The sequence below is a fragment of the Callorhinus ursinus genome, unplaced genomic scaffold (genome assembly GCF_003265705.2).
Source record: "Callorhinus ursinus isolate GAN/ISIS: 27379988/994484 unplaced genomic scaffold, GSC_fseal_2.0 scaffold51, whole genome shotgun sequence".
NCBI lineage: Eukaryota > Metazoa > Chordata > Mammalia > Carnivora > Otariidae > Callorhinus > Callorhinus ursinus.
Genome location: NW_027397113.1, coordinates 1,962,673 through 1,983,557, shown reverse-complemented (window position 1 = coordinate 1,983,557; position 20,885 = coordinate 1,962,673). Strand labels below are relative to the sequence as shown.

At 57.2% G+C, this 20,885-nt stretch overlaps 1 protein-coding gene across 2 annotated transcripts in view; it reads right to left on the bottom strand.

The window, feature by feature from the left end:
* Window positions 1–1,216: 1,216 nt before the first annotated feature.
* Window positions 1,217–20,885, bottom strand: part of SHANK2 (SH3 and multiple ankyrin repeat domains 2) — a 509,587-nt gene continuing 489,918 nt past the window's right edge. The window contains exons 22-26 of one of the 2 annotated variants that reach the window (XM_025878755.2): window positions 20,195–20,325; window positions 18,964–19,075; window positions 18,075–18,095; window positions 14,269–16,678; window positions 1,217–4,690 (exon numbers count right to left, since the gene is read on the bottom strand). In XM_025878755.2, the coding sequence (XP_025734540.1) occupies window positions 4,120–4,690; window positions 14,269–16,678; window positions 18,075–18,095; window positions 18,964–19,075; window positions 20,195–20,325 (3,245 nt within the window). In that variant the 3' untranslated portion in view covers window positions 1,217–4,119. The remainder of the gene's footprint in view (window positions 4,691–14,268; window positions 16,679–18,074; window positions 18,096–18,963; window positions 19,076–20,194; window positions 20,326–20,885) is intronic. The other variant, XM_073883345.1, reaches the window with a different exon arrangement.

The following is a 20,885-nucleotide window of genomic DNA, read 5'->3' as shown; positions in this document are numbered from 1 at the left end:
TTTTCCTGAACATAGAAACACAGTGGCTGCCGTTCGAATGGAGAATGTGCCAACATAGAGGAAACTGTCCGGGAACTAAAGACATCAGGTATTCATTGATGAGACCAGAGATGAGGTTCAGTGTTTAAAACATACTTCCCTACAGACAAAGGGATAGCCCATGTCTTCCCGGCTCAGTTCTTCGCCAAAAGACACAAATTCTCTTTGCCCCAAGCCTCAGGGCCTGCTTGCTGACCCAAACATGGCTGGCTGCACATGAACCAGAGAGGCCGCCCGGTTCTGCCACCCCACGGCCTGGCGGGAAGAAGATGAGCAGGTGGGGGTGTGGGGGACCCCCCCTCGGCGCCACCCTCACTTCTGTCCCAAACCAAAGGAAGGCCAGACCTCAGCTGGGCTCTTACAGTAGAGCTCACGGACGTGCACGCCGACACGCACACGGCTCTGAAACCACGCGTGTCTCCGTCTGCCCTGGGAGCGGGTGGGGGGGGAGCCCGGGCGGATGAGCTCCGCAAAGGGAGGGCTCTTACTCTTCGAGGGAACGCGGTGCCTGGTCAACCTCGTGGAGCTACAGTGGTGACCGTGTCCGAGGCGCCTACGTCAGACTGCAAGTTGGCAGCTCCGGGTCCACCCGACAGCTTTCACTGTGTGCAATCAGAGCCACAGCCTTAGTGCAATCGTATATTTATTTCTCTTACAGGAATTTTGGTTGCCATACAAGAGATTGAAGGATCGGGAGGAAGTGCAAATTACAGGAGCTTGTTTTTTTGTTTTTTTGTTTTTTTTTTTAAATAAAGTTTTAAAAGGAATAAAAGCACAAAAGTAACAGCAACACAGATAATGCGAACACAAGTTACACAAACCATAGTGTGAAACATATTAGCTTCTAAAAAAACAAAAAAAAATTCGTTAATGGGAAAAAAAAATCAGTATTTGTGGCCCACACACACAAAGTCATTGCCAGATCACCTGGGTAATGCTTGCTTGTTCGGTAACTCAGAAAAAAAAAAAAAAAATCACCATTTTACTAACTAAAGTACCACAAATAATCCACTTTGTGATATGTAAAGTTCAGCAAATCAACAGTCACATTGAGTCATTTTATATTATATGAATTAACTTAAAATGTGCACAGACACCCTGGAGAAGGTGTCTTGGCAGGTATACATAATTTACATCTTGAGAGATTTTGGTTTTGTATACACAATGTTACAGAGACTAGGCATGTAAATGCAATTTATTTAAATTACAGTAGATAACAAAAGTTGATCTTGAAACCCGGAATAGTATTAACATGATCTTTATATGAGCAGTTTGACTTGGGTGCCACCATTGAGGTCATGGAATAGGGCCTGGTCCTAATGTGTCCAAGGGGGGGCGGGGAGGGAGAACAGTGGGCGGCGATCTCAGTGAGGAACTATTGCTTTCTGTAGCAACACCATCGAATAGGGCTAGAGATGGGTTCATCTTGGCAACATGGGTTACTCTGTTGGTCAGTGCAGGTTCTGCGGGGTCCTGTGACTTTTCTAGAATAAGACAAGGCAAAAATAAGTGACTGCCCAGCTTTTTTTTTTCTGTCTTGCACTCTGCTTGCTTCTGGTTAGTTGCCTGTGGCTTGGCGTCTCTCTAAGAAAGGGAGTGGCAGCCAAAGTCCAGTGAACCTAAAGCCACCAGGTGGCAACCTAGCAGCGCCTTCCCTTCCTGTCCTCTCGTTCTGGCGTGTTGCCTGGCACTGAGCGTGGAGGTAATGCTGAACAGGAGACAGAGGAGGGAAGAACCAGGGTGAGCGGTGCACTGACTGAATTTTGCTCTATCACCAAAAGGAAGACAAATAATGGCCCAACCACCACCTTTTTGTTTCCTGAACACTCGGCAGGTGGCCTCAGTAGGCCACCCGTGGCGTCCCCAGCGCACCCCACGACTGAGAGACGGAAGGTGCACAGGACAGAAGCGCCTTTGTGTTCAATTGATTTCACGTTGGATCGGGGCATTCAAATACAGATTGCCCTGCAGAAGGGTTTGGAACACAGAAAGGTCCAAAACTCAGTTTGCAATTCAGGGGCATGTGGCTGGAAAAACTGTGTGTGTGTGTGTGTGTGTGTGTGTGTGCACGCATGTGTGTGGTGCATGTTTGTTTTTTGGAGAAACTGCTGCATTGTGAATTGTAACCACTTTTGAAGAAATAATTGTCCTTCGATGACGAAGTTCTAGCAAAGATAGAAAATATAACACAGCTCTGCTGGTTCAGATGCATCCAAATAAGGTTGATTTAAAAAGGTCATACTTTTATAATTCCACAGAAATAGTGTTATTAAATCACAAAAGTTTTTTTTCTTTAACTTTCTAGCACTGAAGTGGCACAAAGGCTGCCTAGTAGACCAGCCACTTTTTTTTTCTTAAAATATTGTGCTTATAAACTATCTGTACAACTATTTAAACTTGCAGTAAAGAAAGAGATTTTAAATTGCTAAATTTTATGTGTTCATTCTAGAGCTGTTCCAGACCTAATCAGACACTTGATTGTGAGCGTAAAGAAAAGAAAGGGGAAAAAAAAAATCGTGTTTTTATAATTAGAGATGGGCTGGGCTAGTTCTGAAATCATAATAAAAGCCAAAACCTGCTGTTCGAGTTTCTTCCAAGTGTGGGAGAATGTGCTGGAGGCCTGGCTGGATGTCCGGTGGCTCCCCGTGCAGGTGGCAACCTCCCTTGGAAATCGGAGGTATTGTTACGGCGGGGGGGGGACTCCAGGGAGGAGAATGGGCACAGCTCAGGAAAGCCTTGCGAGAGGGGCCTGGCGCAGCCCGGGAAACCTCCCTGGCTTCCCTTCCTTCGTTTGTCTGCCTGCACCCTCAGCCTGTAGCCCACCGTGTGTTCTCAGCATGGGGTCCGGTCTAGACGCCGTACCCACTGGGTGCTCAAGAAGCCTGTTGTAAGACAAACTGGGGGGCTGCGTGGACAGTTGGAGACAGAGGGGGAGAGCCCCCAAGTACCATCTTCCCTGGCCTCAGAGAGCAGAGAGGCTGTCTCGGCAGAGATGCTCACCCTGGGCCGGGCTCGGACCTGACATCACGGCGCCCCACCCGGCTCCGGGGAAGATGCGGTCTCCTCCACCGCAGCACGCGCCCACCGTTCACCTCGTGTCCCACCCTCGTGTTAAAGTGGACGCTCACCTGCTCTGATTTTGCAGAATGCAACACACTTTCAGTTTAAAAAAGAATTGCGAAAGGCAGAGAATCCCCTTCTCACCGTCCTGGAGACACTCCTGGCAGATGACTGACTGCTCTTCCCCTGGAGGGGACTTGGGACCCAGGCAGCCACACACTGGCTGCTTCCCATAGCCAGGTCTCCCCTCCTCCTTGGAATCGTGACTTTGTGCTTTGACTAACTCCGTGTGACATCTGTTTGGCCACTTTGGAATTATGCTAATAGATTTGCAGAAATAAAGAAAGAAAGCTAAGCAAAGCTGGGCACGATCCCATTCAGACTCCCCACCACGACCAAGAACTTCATGGCCAGAGAACCACGGATGCACATTGCAGGAGGAGATGGGGTAAAGAATCCAGAGGAAAAAAAGATTCTCTACCTTCCGGGCACCAGACAGACAGGTCTGGGGTGTCTTACCGCAGGCAAAGTAGAGGAAAGAAAGGAGCAAGTGAGCTTTGAGTGCCCTCCTGGAGGCCACGGACTGAGGCGGGCCTGGGGTGGTGAGAGCTGCCCGGAAAGCAGAGGAGGGAGGTCTCAGGAGGTATCTAGAGGGCACTGGTGTCTGCCTGCAAGAGCAAGGGTCCCGTGCTAAATCGACGGGGGCGTCCCTGGGACCGGGCAAAGTGAGGTCACCTGCATGCTGGGAGGCAAGCTGTGCCTCTTTCCGTGGTGGCAGAACTCCCTCCCCGTGTCCCCTGCTGCACAGAAAGAGCCCGTGAAGCCCACGTGGAGAGTGGGGGCGTTTCAAGGCCTTTGCTCAGCCACACCTGGACACACTTGGCATTTCTTTGGGTACCAGGAGACAAACCCATGGAATGGGGTTGGTGCTCACAGACTGTGCTTGGCCGCCCAAATATTTCAGTAGAAGCCCATCTCTACTTATAACAAGAAGTCTGTAAAGGTAAAGAGCAGCCACCCTTATCTGTCCAGCAGCTGTTTCAAAGCCCTTTCTATGTTCATCCGGTGCCCGACCCGAGTCACCCCAAGATCTATTAGGTCTTCCTTCTGAAGGTTTGGTAGGTGACTGCCGTCAATCTCATTGTCCATGAAGGTCTCTTTATGCTCACCCAAGTTTAGACTTTCCAGCCAATCCGCCACGTCTGGTTTAGTCCACAGGTGCACAGGCTTAGTTGTAAAAGGCTTATTTGAGATTGGCTGTTGCAGTATCGAGGGAGATGGCGACCTGCTGCGTCCTGCCGGGTTCAAGCCAAACAGGTCCCCGGACGGGGGCTGGCTTGGAAGGCTAAAGACCTCTGAGAGAGTGGGAGAAGGAACGGCAGCAGCGGCGGAGAGGGGGGCAGGCAGGATCTCTTTGCTCAGCTCTGTTGGCGACACCACAGGACTCGGGGCACGTCTTGTTCCTGAGGTCCTACTCTCAAAGTCTGCGGGCCGGCTCTGCAGAGTGATGGGCTGCGAGGTCCCCGGGCGAACCGTGAAGGTCACCGTCGTGCTCCGCGTACCTGAGACGGTGCTCATGACCTCTGGACTTCTGAAACGGCAACAGAGACAAGTATCACAAGCCGCGTCACGACACGGGTCAACGGGATGCAGACGGCCAAGGTTGGGCGAGGCTGGGGGGGAAGACACTCTAGGGGCAGCCTCACTGGCAGTGAGTGGACGACTTGCCATGCTAGGACCGGGACAGGGCAGAAGGGGGCAGGAGGCAGAGTTCTGAGAAGAAGCCACAGCACACCAAGGCGGCCCACTCACCTGGCCCCTCGAGGGGGTGGCTGCCGGGTGGGGGCGCCTGCACCTGCACCAGGTGAGCAGGGAGGGCCAGACCGGGGCGGCCCGGGAGGCACTTTTAAGGGCTCACTCAAAGACTTGAGGACGGGACCTGAACAAGGTCCGGCTCCCTGGGTGAGACATGTCTGGTGATGTCACCAGTACATCACCAGCATAAGCAAAGGGCAGCTTTTGCCTCCGTTTCGGCACGTAGAAGGAAGAACACCCTTGGGGAGAGACCCTCCCTCTTAACTGCCTGTCAGGCCTTGGGCTTTTCTGCTTGAAAGGACAAGTGCAGGGAAGGGTCCCTTGCAGGCTGGTCCAATTGCAGTGAGTGGGAAGCCCACACCTACTTGGGGGCACTCAGGGTTTAAAGAAACCATCCATGGACCCTGAGAACAAGGAGTAACTTGCTAGAGTGCAGTCTTTACTGACCCAGAGGGCTAAACCCAGAACTGCTGCGACTTTGGGTCTAGTGTCGGCGGGGCCATTTGATTGCAGAATGGAGTGGGCGCGCCAATGTGTTTTCTCTCCCCACAGGAAGGCAGTGTGGGAAGCTCAGTGTCGGTAGGTACGATCCTCACCAAAAAGCAGAAATCTGAAAGGAACCCCCTTCTCCCAAGTGGCCAGGGGAGTCCTTGGGAGTCCCCCATGTCCTTCCTGCTCTGGCCAGGCAGGTGAAGCCTGAGGGGTTGGAGTGGGGTACACTTGCGCCTCTGAAGCTCGGCCTTTACAAGCCTCCAGGAGACGCTGGATGACCTGAGGGGAGGAGACTGCATCTCAGTGCCAGGGAAGTCTCTGGTCTTTGTGCTCACCTGCACAGGGCCCCCTCCCTGGGTCTGGACAAGGCCCACGGGAGGCTTTCCGGCCACATACAGAGAACAGCCACGCCTCTGGGCCCTGGTTCATGCTCTTCTCTACTGTCCCCAAATGGAAGGCGTACCCATGCTCCCAGCCCAACAAAGCCACAGCCAGCAGGGGAGGTGGCAAGGGTAGTTGTGTGTTTCTTGTCTTTTGGGCTCATTCACGTGAATATGGACCGACCACCCACCCCCTTCCGGAAGGATCCCTCCTACTGTGGGCTCCTCCTCAGGATTTGGACTTAAGATGTATGAAGCCTGGCTCCACCTAACACCAGCGTAGGCACATTTTAGCCTGTCAGTCTCCATGTCTTCATACGTGAAATGGGCTCCTCTCCCTCCCAAGTCGGGGCAGGGTGTGTTCGGGAGTGCGTGAGGAGCCGCACAGGTGCTGCCATGCTGGGTGATGAAAATGGACAAGGACAGGGATGGGGGGGGGGGGGGGCTCCGTACACGGAAGGGTGAGCTGGGCACGAGGCCCAGTCGGCCCGTCTTCTCCCTGGCTTTTCTTTGCTGCTGTGTGTTTTCTCTGCCGCTGATATGTGGGTACAAGCACCCACATGTCATGTCAGCTACCTGCGTGTCTCCAAGCTCGTGACACTTGTGCACCGGATGGCAGGCTCAGCTGCTTCAAGGACGGGGTGTGGAAGCAGCAGATGTAGAGGGGCCTGGGTGGACTCGCACTTCGATCCTGACACAAGCACTGCCAGGGGCAGGTGGATGCGACTGGGCCAGGGACAGCCACCCCCAGAGTGTCCCCATGCAGCTTCCTGGAGGGCCAGGTGCCCCGAGTGGGATCTGGTACAAACAGGAGACTTCCATCAAGAGCCTCCGGGGCTTTGGGTGCCGGTTACTGGTGTACTGGTTATACTGGCCGGTAAAGGCAGCCCCTCCACCACTGCCAGGCTCGGTTACTCCAAATCCAGAAGTAGGAGCCCCGATGGTGCAAGCTGTAGGGACGGGGAGCCAGCACCTCTGGGACCTAGATCAGGTTCTTGAGAGAGGGGTGGAGCAGCAAGGGTTAAGGGGAAAGCTGCACGTTCTGCTGCTCAAGTAGGATCGGAAGACCCACTCCACTTCCAGCTTGGGCCGAAGCGTGCGCTGGCGGGGAGTGCTGTGGAGTGTCCATCAAGGTGGCCCGTGCCCTCCCTGTGCCTGCTCCACGGTGCTGGGGCACCTCTGTTTTGGGAAGACTCATTGGTTCTGCTTTGATACAACAATTAAGCTAAGGTGGTTGAGTAGGCGCAAAGCCGCTCCATCCAGAGGTGATCTGAGTTGTTCATTAGGGCCTAGAACCTTTGGGGACGAGACAAGTTTTTTGTAAAGTGGGTAAATCTACAAGAGCATCTTTGCTCAGCTGTTGCTTTGTAGTAACAGTCCTGATGTGCTTTTTCTAGAGGTGACACTGCATGGTGACAGTGTCCATGTCCCTGACTCTGGGTGACCCACCAGGGCAGCACAGTCAGGGAAGGATCCCCCAAGCCCGGGCCACACTGAACAGCGGGCACCTCCGAGCCAGAGGGTGGCCATCCGACTGTTTCCAGGTAGCTGGGATGGTTGTTTTTTTTTTTGAAAAAGGAAAGCCTTGCAGGCAGCTGTGTTTGTTGCTGGAAACAAAGAGCAGGCTTTCCGCACACACCGGTGGGCGGGGGAGAAGGGGGAGCAGCACACACCAGAAATCAAGGCAGTTTTGTGAGTGGCACTTACTTCTGTTCAGCATGACCCTCTTCTGTGAACACCCATCACGAGAGCACATGAAAATGACAGAATGGAATGGCTTGAGACAACACTGCAAAATTAATTAAAATTAAAAAAGCGGCTTTCTTTCAATGGCTGAAATGAAAGCGGGGATACAGATGTTGGCTGAGAATCTCCTGAGGCTGGTTCCTTTTTGGCCGAGGCGGCAGGCGGAGTGGGCAGTCCGCCTCGCTGGCCAGGACAGAAGATGAATACGGGCATCGCTTTCATGTTTAGAATGGGAAACTCACGCCCCTGCCTCCTGTGGCTTGGGATAACGTGACCGTGAAGAAAATTATCCAGGGAGAGCCTGGTGAGAAAGCGAGGATCACAGCATTGGGATGACATGAGCCTGTGCCCGAAGTCCTCAGAGGAACAGCTCGTTGCTAAGACCCTGACGAGGGCTCCCAGGCCGTCTGTCCTTTGTCTTCTGCAGCTTGGCAAGCCTAAGTCAACATTCCTGGTGGGGGCAGGCGCCCTGCGGGTACTTGTGCTTTGCTTCAAGTCTCCACCGTGAGCCGAGAGCCCGGCAACTGATAACGGGGGAGGGTGCCAGATCTGGCCACGCGCTTGGGGCCAGCGGAAAGTCGCCGTGGAAAAGAGTAACCAGAGAGCCTGAGAAGCAGAGCGAAGGCCCTCCCCGGGCTGGCCCATCCTGCCCTCCTTCTCAGTAGCTCGATTACTCTCGGTTCATCACGCTGACATTATTCACTGGATCCTCCTGGCTGTAGAGATTGGTACGTTGCTAAGCAACCACTGGGTTCCCGGGTGGAACACGCAGGAATCTGTCGCCCTGATTTAGAACACAGACACATGCACATGCACACACCCTCTCCTGGATCGGCGCTCTTTAGGCTGCCTTTTTAAATCAAATCCATATGGAAAACGAATTAAAACAAGAATTGAGAGCTGACACTCTCAGAGATGCATCGTTATTTCATTAGCCAGAACCAGTTCACTGGGGTGGGGGAAGGCAGATTCAAGTGGCTTTTTCAGTGTGTTTACAGATTCCATCTGGCTCTTGAACAGCCACTGAATGTGGGCTAGAGGCTGCTCGGTGACACCGGTGAGGTGTGTCGTCCCGCACGCGAGCTGGGGCAGAGGCTCTGAACTCATTTGGCACCAGACTGTCCCAGTGTGACCGGTCCCACCTCTGTGTCTCAGTTACCAGGGCCTTCTCGTGAGGAACCCGTCTCATGTGGACACGGCACTTATTGCCAAAGTGCTCTTATGAAGTGGCCCTGGGACAGGGGAGGTGGGGAGGGCAACCGAGTCATTCCCACGCCTGCCTAAGGCCTGAGCACTACCCTGTGTCTCCCTGGCTCCATGCCTGGGGTGTGTTTGTGCCTCTGACACCTAGTCCTCATGGCCGCCATGAGCCCTGAGCACCATCAGGGGCCTAGGCCCACAGTCGGTGTGTGGTGTCATGGTTGCCTGAATGGTGGGTGGGTACTGTTTAGCTTGTGGCCCGATTGGCACGTTAAGTGACTGGGAGCGTGGGTGGGCACCTTGGGTCTGTCAGGAGCCGGGGTCCTCCTGCCAGAACGTTCACATCCACGCAGGTCAAGAAGGCATCCCGTTTTCAGGGAGCAGCATTCACCCCCTGACGTGCTCCTGCCGACCGATCCTAACGTCCGGACGGGAAAGTGAGAACCTAAGAACCACACCTGTGATCATGGGGAAAGGCTGTAGCCGGACTGGAATAACCCTCCTCGAATACTGTCTACAAGAAAACACACCAAGAGCAAATTTCACGATCCCCTGGGCATAGTGCTCACCCAATTATCTACCCTTCCATTCACTGACATCTCCTTCCCATTTCAGTTGGGGGCTGTGAAATGGTAAAATCCCCGTGACCCGTGACGGCGTCGAGGTTAAGGGAATGCCGTTCGGCAGCTTCTCTTGTCGGCTTTGAAGTCCATGCTCTGGGACCACCTGGGTGGAGATAATTTTTTAACAACCCAGACTGATTTATTTTAAAGCCAGGAGGCTCTCAGGATAATACTGCAGAGCCAGGGAGGCGCTGGAGGCACTGGTCAGGAGAGGGCGGATGCAGGGGGCCAGCTGTGCGGGGCCTCAGGAGGATGGCTCTCCTCCTCTGAGCCGGGAGGTGGAGGCCGGGCCAAGAAGAGCTGGGTAACCTAGAGGGGCCTTGGGATCCATCTGATGTCATGCCGTCTGGACGGAAGCAGAAGGGACACCCCCACAAGTGTATGTCCACTGCTTGCTACCCCAGCACACACAGGGTGAAAACAAGACTGACTCTCCGCGGCCGTGGACTTGCTGGACAGAGAGCAGTGCGTCTGTGTTGCTCTGGAAGGGATGTCTCGGTTGTCTGGGCTGCCAAAGCATGGAAGTCAGGTAAACGGAGGTGCCCTGGGTTCCTTAGGCCCTTGGCCTCCGAATCTGCCCCTTGGTCTGCAGAGCGCAGGCCCCCTGGCCTCGCACACGGACCCTGCCGCAGCCAGTGAAGGGCACCTGTTCCACCATGAGAGCTGCTGCACTGGACGGCTGCCGGTAACCGTGACACGGAGGTCAGATCATGCGAAGCCTGGGACGGCTGCCCTCTTGCGGGACGCACACAGTCCGCTCTCCCTCTCCACCCCGAGGTCTGCCAGCCCTCCCTTGGCATGGAAAGCATTTTCTGGCCTCTAGGCTTTGTGTACGCTGTCCCCATGCCTGGCATGCTCCACTCCTGATTTTCTGCACGTCTGGCTTTATTTCTTGGTCATTCAGAGGTCACTTCCTTAAGGACTGTCACCTCCTTCCTGTCCATGTTGACTCGGACTTGTGAACACATCCCTGTTCCTTTGTATCACTTGGTGCGTTTTGGGTTTGTTCATTACTACTTGTCCATTTTCCCCCTTGAGAGTACAGCTCCCCAATGGAGGAGACATCTGGAATGTGTTCCAGTTTGGGGATGAGTCCCGAGGCTCAGCGCAGCACCTGGCACGGGAGAGGTCATCGACAACTCTGCGTCTGCTGCCCAGCTTCCAAGGGCCCAGGCCTCTGTGGGGGTGTCTCTCTCCTGCTACTCTCCACCCTCAGGCCTGGCCCTGGGCTCCTACAAAACAGCAGCTCAGGGACTCCCGGCCAGGGGACTCAGGAGGCCCTGGGCCAGGCTGGGTTTCCAGGCTCAAGGATGGAGTGTCCCATCAGCTTCCCATCTGTGCCCTCGAGTGTGTGGGGGGCACACTGGGCCACGTGACTTCAAGCAAAACATCAAGTGCTCCACAATGGGGAGAAAACCACTCCTGCAGAGCCTTCCAATGCCATGAAATCCTCAGGGGTCGTAGCACCAAAGGGCTTTGAAGAGGAAAAAGCCCCTGCATGGGAAGGACGTCCTTGCAGCCGTGGACAGTGCCTTTACCCGCGCTGTTCTAAGGGCAGTGTGGCTGGCCATCTGCCTGACTGTGAGCTTCCTGGGAAGGGCTGGGGCTCTGCAGACTCCTCGCAGACGCCCTCAAACCACAGCTTGCTTTGCTGTGACCCAGACTGACACTCTCTTCCAGTATGAGGTCACTTCTTGGAGAAACCAGGCTTTCCCCAGAGCTGCCTGGTGGCTCCTTCCTTAGTGGGGTGTTCTCAGATGGGGCCGAGGAGGCACCTCCAACGTTGGTACTCAGGCAAGCTGCTCGACGGTGTTCTTGCCAGTGTATTTGTAGTCAAGACACCTCCAGACCCCGAGTCCTCTCTGATTTGGGGGAACAGACAGGAGCTGCGTGGCTCAGGTCAAATTTCATGTCCGGGGGTGAGCGAGGGTCTTGTCCCACCCTGGGCTCTAGTGAGAAGGTGAAGAGTCTCACCTCCGTTGCTAAGCAGCACCCAAGGGGGCAGGTAACCCCAAAGGGGTGAGCTCCAACACTCAAGCTCTCTTGGGCGATTGAAACAGTTTCTGTGGAGAGAGGATTTATGCATGTGGTCGCTTTTCATTCTCCCTAGAGAAACGCCTTTGCTTCTCCCCGGGAGGGTGCCCTGCGTGCAGGTCCACGCCTCACACTGCCCAGGGCCACTCCCAGCCGGAGCTCCTGGATGCATTTAAAAGTAGCAGGGAGCCACCCTGGCAGTTGATCTCCAAATGGGCAAATACCCGGGCCTGTCAACCAAGGCAAGACCCAGCAAAGGAGAGGCTTGCCCCCGGGGCAGATGTGCGTGCAAGGGGGCAGGCTAGCCCCACCTCGGGTTGCTGCCCAGCAGCTGTCACCCACCTCACCCTTGTCAGCAGCCTCATGGCCACAGCTGACATCTGCTTCGGGCTTTGCCTGGTGAGGCTGTGAAATCAGCAAAGCCACAGTAGCTGGTGGAGTGCCCAGTGTGGCGCTTGAAGGCGATGACCTTTCTCTTTGTCCTTGGGGCTCAGGGCCATCGGATGCCCAGGCCAACTCAGTGCCACCCTTGGCCGAGAGCCGAGAATAGGACGCCACCCCTGGGTGCTCAGCAGTGCCGGAGGTTGCCTGGTGACTGGCCTGGCCTACCGTCAGCCACCAGGTCACCAAAGAGAAGGGCTCCGGCATGCAGCTGGGCTCAGGTGAGCCACAAAGGCCTGGGGACGGCCTGCCTTCGGCGATCTCAGCCCTGCCGACAGCTTGGGCAGCCGCCCCTTCCTCCCGGGCTGATCCCTGGCTCCTGCAACAGCTCAGGAGTGGAACCCTGAGATGCTCCCTGGGTCGGAAGTCGGGTCTCGGCCTTCTGGCAGGGTACCCCTGGCCACCTGTCCACCTCTCTGACCTTCAGTCTGGTCATGTGCACATGGGAAATAATGGCAGGCCCTGCGTCAGTGGTGCCTGTGGGGCGTGGTGCCTAACGTTTGGGGAGGCCTCGAGAGATGTCGGCTGATGTTCTCATTGTAAGTGAACTGGGTTATAAATAACAGAACAGACCGGAGGTGGCTGTTCTTGGCATCTGAGCATCGCTTGGAGGTGGTCCTGCAGCTGCTCTCGAGAAATCCAACAGGATTCTGCCAGGTGACATCCGCTCTGAGGCCCCTCCCACCGAGGGAAACGCAGGCGGGGAAGCCCTCGGGACACATGCAGCTTGACACCCACTCTCCCCGCGCCCCCAGGAGCTCACCCAGTTGGGAAGGGAGTGGAGGTGGCGAGCAATCCAGAGGCCCCTGGATTGGGGTGGGAGGGCTCGGGGCAGCAGGTCTTAGGCCCTGAGCAGCTCTTGAGTCATCCCTTCAGACTCTACCGAGCTCAGACACTGGCAACGAGGGGAAGTGGCAGGCCAGGCCCTCAGCCTGAGTCCTGGCTCGGTCTCCCGCTGCGCATGGTGCCCAGCCACTCAGTGCCCTGCTTCCCACCTGTGGAGAAGGGGTCCAATCAGTACCTGTTCCCCTGCACTCATGGGCCAGTGTTCTGTAAAATGTGAAGCACTGAAGAGAAAGCATCTTCTTTCTTGTTCTTTCACGTGATGTAGCAACAAAGAACTGTATTCTCACATACAGGGAAAGGGCAAAACTGACAGTTTTAAGATTTTCCTTTCAGACATTTGAGTATATAATATTTGTAGGTATGTAGGTGCAGACGTCCCCCAGAAATGGTGACTTTTTGCAGACTTTGTTTTCAACTGGAGGTATTATCTGAATGTCACATTTAGTGGATGGAGTGTCGTCCTGCTTCTCTCTACCAAGGCTGGTCAGTCATCATTTCTCTGAGTGTACTGGGAGCCATCCGAGTAATATATTTACATCCACACTAAAGGGTAACTGGGAAAACTGGCTCTCGGCCCGCCTCTGCAGGTCCAACCACAGGGGGTGTCGCTGGTTAACGGACTGAAACGTTTGAGTCAAACGCCTGTCCAGAGGGAGCACGAAGACTCGTTAGTCAAAGCGACGAGATCTGGAAGCAGACAGCAGTGCGGGAGGCCAAGGAACAGCCGTGCGGGATAGTGAACGGAGTTGCGTCACGGGGAAGAACGCCCAGCACGGTGAGGGTCTGGGGGAGCAAACCGCTCTGGTGAGAATCACCCCAAAGCTCTAGGTGGAGAGCGAGGGGCCTGCTGTAGAGCATGGCATGCCTCGCCAGAGCCTTCTGGCTCCGGTCAGAAGTGACCCCTCATATTCTACCCTCAGCTACAACAGCAGCACCGTGAATGCTGCGTGAAACCGTGAATGGTCACCCCCGGCAGATGTGAATGCCCTCTTCCGTGATGCCTGCCTGCTGGGCTGGCGGGGGCGGGGAGGGGGGCATTTCCCTTTGAGCTCACTAGTGAAGCCGCAACCTGGCACCTTCCCCAGCTCTCCAACCCGTCAGTGACCGGGGGAAGCGAGAAGGATCCATGCACACTTAATCACACGTTCACACACGCCACCGACCCACTCGCTCTCCTTTGGCATAGCTACTCCCTGCAACCAGCTTGGCAGAGCTCAGTTTTGGCTTCTGCGAGGCTCCAGGATGACCTTACAGGGGGTCCTGGCAAAGGTTTGCAGGACATGGAACGACAGGGACCAGAGCTCCTCTCTGGAAGCCGCAGCGGGGCTGGCCTTGTGTGGCTGCATTTCACTACAGGTCTTCACTTGGGGAGTGCCGCCTCCTGCCAGGATGTCTGCAGCGTGTGCACTTAGCTGTGCCGGAGTCCAGGAGGGTGGGGTGCAACAGGTGCAGCCAGCACAAAGGCGTTATGGAGTCCCCTCGTCACGTCTGCTCTGGCTGCTCCCCAAGGGCCTTTCCTGGTCGGCCCTGACTGGACGAGGCAGAAAAGCCGGCACAGGGCAGTCTGCGTCTACACCAACTGCGGGACTTACCTTGGCGTGAGGCCGGCAGGCTTGGTTCCTGTGGGTGAATCCAATCCTTCCCCTGGCTTTGCTGATTTCTCTCGGTTCATTTGCTGCAGGATTGAGTTCAACTCACTGATCACGTTTGCCTTCGGGCCTGAGCGAATTGGGCTTCTGACCTCGGAGACGTCCCCCCACAACTTGGAGGTCCTTGGCGGCGTCACCTTCGTGGCCCCAGGCTGGGCGCTGCCCGGTGGCGGTGGGGGTGCCGGGGGAGGGATGACGAAGCTGTCCACGTCCTCCTCCACTAGCGCGTCCTGATAAAGTGCATTGCTTTTGGGAATTATGGGCTTCACTTTTGGCTTCGGAGGTACTGGGGGCTTGTCGACCGTAAATGCTTGCCCATCTGCATAGACTGTGCAGGTGTCCACGCTCTCCCCGCCTTCAGAAGACAGGGTGGACATGCTGGACACTGTGGAGATGGTGCTGGTCGTCTCGAGATGGTGGTCGCTACTGCTCCGGCTGTCCACCTCCTCGATCCCAGAGTCCGTGACCGCGTCAAAGTTCTCGGGGGGCGGCAGGAATGAGGCAGGCAGGCAGTTGGAAAGGCCAGCCGGCTTCTTGCTGTCTGCACAGTTGGCTGGTTGGCTGGGGTTCAACGAAGGGGACTGGGAGGCATCCTGTTTCTTCTGCTTGACCAGGTCCGTGAGAGCGGGGACAGAAGCGATGCGGTCATCGGGGATATCAAAACTGTTTGCAAATTCCAGGGGGGGAGGCAATGGCTCTGTAAAAATAAAATCCTCATCCAGATCCACGGATGCCAGAGGGGGAGGAGGAATGCGGAATGGCAAAATCACCGCCTCTTCCACGGAGCCCGCCGCCACAACGGTCCTGCCGGGCACGGTGGCGGCGGGCTCGGGGCTGGCGGAGATCTGTAAAGCACCTTCGGTTTCGGGAGTGCCTTCTGGCACCTCGGGCAGCGAGTGGTCTGGCTGGGCCTCCACATCGGCTTTCTCCTCTTCTTCCTGCAGCCGGTGGTCGGTGGTGGCTGCGTCCACGGTGTGGACCATCAGCAGGCCGGCTGACCTCTGCTGGGACGTGTCCACGATGTTGATGAGCATGTGCTTCTTGTCCTCGCCCTTCCGGTCCTTGCCCAGCTCCGTCTCGTACTTGTTCTCGGTCTCCTGCCGCCTCAGGGGCCCCCGCGTGTTCTGCCTGGTGACCGGGGGGAAGCCTGCTTCCACGCTGGGCCGCATTTTGGTATCGATGTAGAGAGGTTTGTGGAGGTCGGCCTTGGGGGCCTCCCCCTTGGGGCCCTGTTGGGACTCCTTCATGGCTCGGTCCCTTGCAGACAGCGCCAGGGCCAGCGGGGAGCTGGGGTCCAGCAGCCTGCCTGTGAGCGGGTGGACGTAATTCTCAGGGCCGGCCACGCTGCTGCTCTTGGGGGGCACAGTGGGGCTGCTCTCGGGGCCCTTGGCTTTGGGTGTGGAATTCAGCGGCCTGCCGGCCTCCCCCTGAGCTGCAGCCTCACCGCCACCCACCAAGTGGTTCTCGGGCTCCCTGGGTGGTGCCCCCAAGGTGGGCAGTGACAGTGGCTCAGCGCTGTCCCCCTCGCCGAAGCCAACCTCTTCGGGGAAGTTGGAGGAGCACACCCGGGAGGGGGGTGGCCCCAGACCCACATCCTCGTCCCCCAGGTCCGTGGAGAGGAAGGCCGGGGAGTTCCTCCTGGCTTCCAGCCGCTTCTCCCGGTCGCGGACAGCCCCGGCGATGGCGGCGGCGAAGGGGCTGCTGACGGTCAGGCTGTCGTCGGGCCGCAGCTGGCCTGGCTGCTCGGGGGCCTGCGGGTCGATCTCCGTGCTGCTGCCCTGACTGCTCTTCCCGCTGCTGCTGGTGGAGGGCTCCTTCACGATGATGGTCGGGATGGGGATGGAGCACGTCTTCTCAGGGCTGTCCTCCACATTGGACTGCTTCACCAGCATGCCCTTCCGCCGGGCGGGCTTGGCGGGGACGTACACGGCTTTGCTCGCGATCCTCCCCACCTCCGAGTATGGGTTTTCCGGCATCTGGCCCCTCTTGTTGCGGAAGTTGGCCTGGGCGGCAGCGCTGCGGCCGTACAGGTCCTCGGAGTCCAGGGAGTAGCGGTCCAGCTCCCGCCGGTAGTACATCCCCTTGTCCCTCATCACCGTGGCCACTGTGTCCGAGCGAGCCGCGGGGGGCACCTTGGCAGCGGAGTTCTGATTGAACGCCGGCTTGATGGTCCCGTAGACTCTCGGCGTTGGGGACTTGGGGCAGTTGTAGGTGGTGGGGGACGGGGGCGGGGGGGACGGGGGCACGGACTGCGGTGGGGGGGGGATGTCCTCGGAGGTGTCCGGCATGGACAGGCTTCTGGTGAACTTCAGCATCGGAGGGGCCAGAAATTGCCGCTCTTCCTCCGTTATTCCTGCAAAGGAGAAGGCGGGCTTAAGTTTTAAACCGTGACACGCCCCACCAAGCTCCTAGGTTTGTGTGACACGCTACGTCTGCACAAGCACAATGAACCACGGTGCACACTTGTTCACGGAACACAGCACAAGCCACCACGCCAAGAGCTTACGTGGCCTATCCGAGCCCCCCCAGGAAAAGACAAAAAACAGGGAAAGGAAAGAAAAAAAAGAGAAAGGTGCTGGGAGGCATTGGGTGCGTGCTGTCGAGATGTTCTGCATGCAGTGCCCACAGCAGCGGGTGGGAGGCACGTGCGAGGCCGGGCAGGTGCCCGGGGCCACGAGCTGCGTGTGATCACGTGGGTGTGCGTGAACACACCCTGGGGCTGGGCTGGGTCAGCACACGTCTGTCCTGTCAGGATCGGCCAGGGCCCTGGGGCTGTTTCTGGCACCTGGGGGCGGATGCTGTTGTGCTGCCCATCAGAGGCCAGGCCCATGTGACGTGGGCGGGGCTGCCGCTGAGGGGGCGTGAGAGCTGGCCTCGCCTGTGTGACAGGAGCCTGGTCGCCAGGGGACTGGTGGCTTGAGGGTGTTGGCGCTCCCTCAGGAGACCGGCTGTGAGGCAGAGAAGGCCCTTCTGGCTCTTCAGCACGCCCCTGAGGGGATGGGGCCCAGACTGCTCTTTAACGCAAGATACCAACCCCAGCCAGGAACAGCTTCCAGAGCAAACCCTGGGCCACTGGCCTCAGGAAACTCCCCGGGTCCTAAGACCCTCTGGGCTGGGCTGAGGGGCCAGGCGCTTTCCACTGTCACCACTAACGCGGGTCAGCATTTGGCTGACTTGGCACAAAGTCAGGCCGTGCCCCAGGACCTGACCTAGTGAAGCAGTGCCTGTTGGGTGTGAATGTGCCGAGGGGCCTGGTGTGGTGATGGTGGACGCCTGGCCTCGCTGGGCCTGGCTCCTCTGTGTGGGTCGATTGGGTAGGGCTTACAGACCCTTTCCGATGGTCTGAGATATCGAAACATCAACCGAATGCACTCCAGGAAATGGGAAGCAGACACAGACACAGACAGGTGGGAGGGACTCGGGTCTCATGCTGGGGTCATGCAGGGGCTCAAAGAGGTAACAGAATGAATTGCTTCAAATCAAAAACAACTTTTAGGACAAACTACAGTAATTTATTCCAATGAAAATTTCCATTCGATAAGGGTATTCCCAATTTAACGTACTCCTGTGGGAGGGTATTTTGGCATCAAACAGACGGATTGCTAAAAGGTCTTCTTCTTGACCATTTGCTACACGTGAGTTGCCTGACAGCGATGTTCCCAAGGAGTAATAATTTAAGAATACACCTTATAGAGTAAGAACAGGGGTTGCATTCAGATCACAGATTCCAAACCATAAGGTTCACTAACCTGATAGAAAGATTCTGCTGTCTGACAGGAGGAAATCAATTGTTATTAACCAGGTACAGAGCCAGGGACCCAATATGGCGTCTCCGCTAGTCTGCAGTGGCCCTGCGCCGCCTGGGAGGGCGGGTTTCAGGAGCCAGATGGCACCTCCACCAGGGTCACTACCGTCTAGTCACTGCTGTGAGCCACCTCACACCGACAAAGGAGCCAGGCCCCCAAACAGCAGTGTAGGGGGTACTTTCAGAAGTCACCCCGTGGTGTCCCCAAGGGCCAGCCTGGGATGGCTGGGTCCGCCGGTGTCCCTTCACTGGCCCAGCTCCTCTGAGAATTTACGTGGTAAAGACAGTGCTGGAGTATCTCACAGAGGGGCTGCCTGGCAGGCTCACAGTCACCTCGCCTGGAAACGTCAGTAGGTGTCACTGGGACATTAACAAGGAAGTATGCAACTTTCCACAACACACCGTACATTGGTTTGTCCGAGTTCTAGAACCCGGCCCCACCACCCTCGGAAGTGTGTCCACCAGGCTGGCTTGCCCTGTGAAACGTGGCAGTTTCATTCCGGGCAATGTGGGTAACGTGGGGATTGCACTGAGCAGGGGACCCCCTCCACCTGCCACTCTGATCCCCATGGGGGCAAGGGAGGGGGCTTCCCGGACCACCCCGGTCTGCCCTCTGCCTCCCTCCCGACACGTGCCCTCTCACCCTGCTGGTGTTAGCACAGATAACGTGCTTGCAAGGCTGGATTTTGTTCCAGCAGGTAGAAGGGTTCCAGTCTGCTGGGGCATTCGGAGGCCCCCGGTGGGTGGGCCTGGGGGGTGGCTCTGCCTGGGGGCTCTGAGGACTTCTCTGAGAGCCAGGGGCAACGTCTGTGGGTACAGGCCATGCTTCTTACCTATTGATTTTTGCCTTCGCATCGTACCTCGGGGGAGGCCCAGAAATGGGCCTTTTGGGCTCCCGGGAACCGTGGGTGTCATCACGGCGATCCCCTGTCGTTCGTACACGGACTGCAAACCAGAGAGCCCAGAGTGAGGTGGGCCCCGACCAGCACCACCTGTGGCCACCAGGCCCAGGGGGTGTCACAGCAGCCCTGGGCAGCAGGCACCTGTCACCCGGCTTCCCGTGCTGCTCCCAGCAGCCGAGGCTAACAGGATGCACCAGCTTCAAGGACCCAGAAGAGGCTCTCCCTGAACATTGCTCACTGGCTCCTGCCCTCTAAATGCCCTATTGGTTGAGCCGTGGTCTGGCCGACCAGCCCGCGAGAGGGGGCCAGGGCCATTGCTGTGTAGGGGAACGCACCCAGAGGCTGGTGGAGCAGGAGCCTCTGTCTTCCTCCACAGGCCAGGTGCTGGTGTGAGTGAGCCAGCTGCTGGTGGGCCGGCCCAGCAGGAACCTAGGGCTTACCGCCTTCACTTAGGAAGCAGATTCTTAGGGGTGCAGCCCCCACCCAACCTGCCACTTCCCTGTACGGGGCTGCCGGCTTGCCCCCCCCGCCCCCCCGCCACCATGGCATCGGAGGGGGACTCCCGAGTCTGGGGGAAATGGGTGCAAGCTCTTGTGCATCTTGTGCTCAGACCCCCAGAGGGTCTTCCTACCCACCCCATCTCCCCTGGGCTTGGGGCATCTGCCTGCCTCTCTGGGACCCGAGGCTGGGCTGGAGGGTGTTAGGGCCCGGGAGGCAGGGGCTTGAGATGCAGCCAGAGGCTGCAAACAAGGCAGGCAGTGAGGATGGTGGGCAGGGCCTGGGGGAGGGTGGGCCCATGAGGTTGCCCAGAGCTTATGGGAGCCTCTCCCCACTGGGGTTCTGGAGATGATGGGGTTCGCAGGGTGAGCATGTCCACTGTCGTTGCTAGCAGTTGCCTCTGTTTTAATGTGTGTCATACGAAGCTATCCTATCCAGCCGGCAGTGTTTACGGGGGAAACCAAGTGACTCAATGTGAGGTGGGTTCCGAGAAGGTACTAAGGAATTCTGACTGGGACACTCAGACCTGCCGCCAGGCAGAGACAGAGTGCAGGTGGCCAAGTCCCGGAGATGGTGAGGAGCATCCTGCCTGCACAGCCTGGAGCCCGTGAGCTGCCACCGCCCAGATGGCCCGCCCGCCATCCCTCAGGGCACAGCCACTCACGTTCATGTCCGAGACGGACGGGAAGCACCGGCTGGTGGGCCGCTGCTTGATGGTGGCCACCCTGGACTCCATGGCCACGTTATCAGCAGCGCGGGATGGCTTGGAGGCCGGGACTATCTCCTCGGGTTTATCTGCAACGTGAACATGATGTGGTAACAGGTGTCAGTCGTGAAACCCCTGAAACAACCAGGGGCCTGCGTCTGGTGAGGTGCCCTCCACATGTGCGCAGCCATTTCTGGGCTCTGGCCTTGACCATGCAAGCGGGTGCACGGCACCACGGCGTGGAGCTCGCATGCGTCGGTCTGCCACATGCACTCAACACCGTCACCCCCCGGGAGGCGCACGCGGACAAGACAGGGGACTAGACCCTCAGTGACACAGCCTTGGCCCCCGCGGCCCCAAACTCCCCGAAAGTCATGTCTTCACTGGAGCCACTCGATTCATGCTGACGGGACTTAACTCTTGACTGTGTCAACTAAACCAATGTTTGGAATCTTTTTAAGAGCTCAGAGGCATGGCTCCTTTGTAACCAGATGCAGTTGTCGGGGTGTAAGGCCCAAGGCCCAGGGCTGGAGGCAGTGGGTGCAGCCACCTGGGCTATGCCGGCCACTCGGGGGGTCAGCTTGGGGGTCAGCTCGGGAGGCCGCTCAGGAGGCTGAGCCCGCACTGCCTGGGCAAGACCTGATTTCCC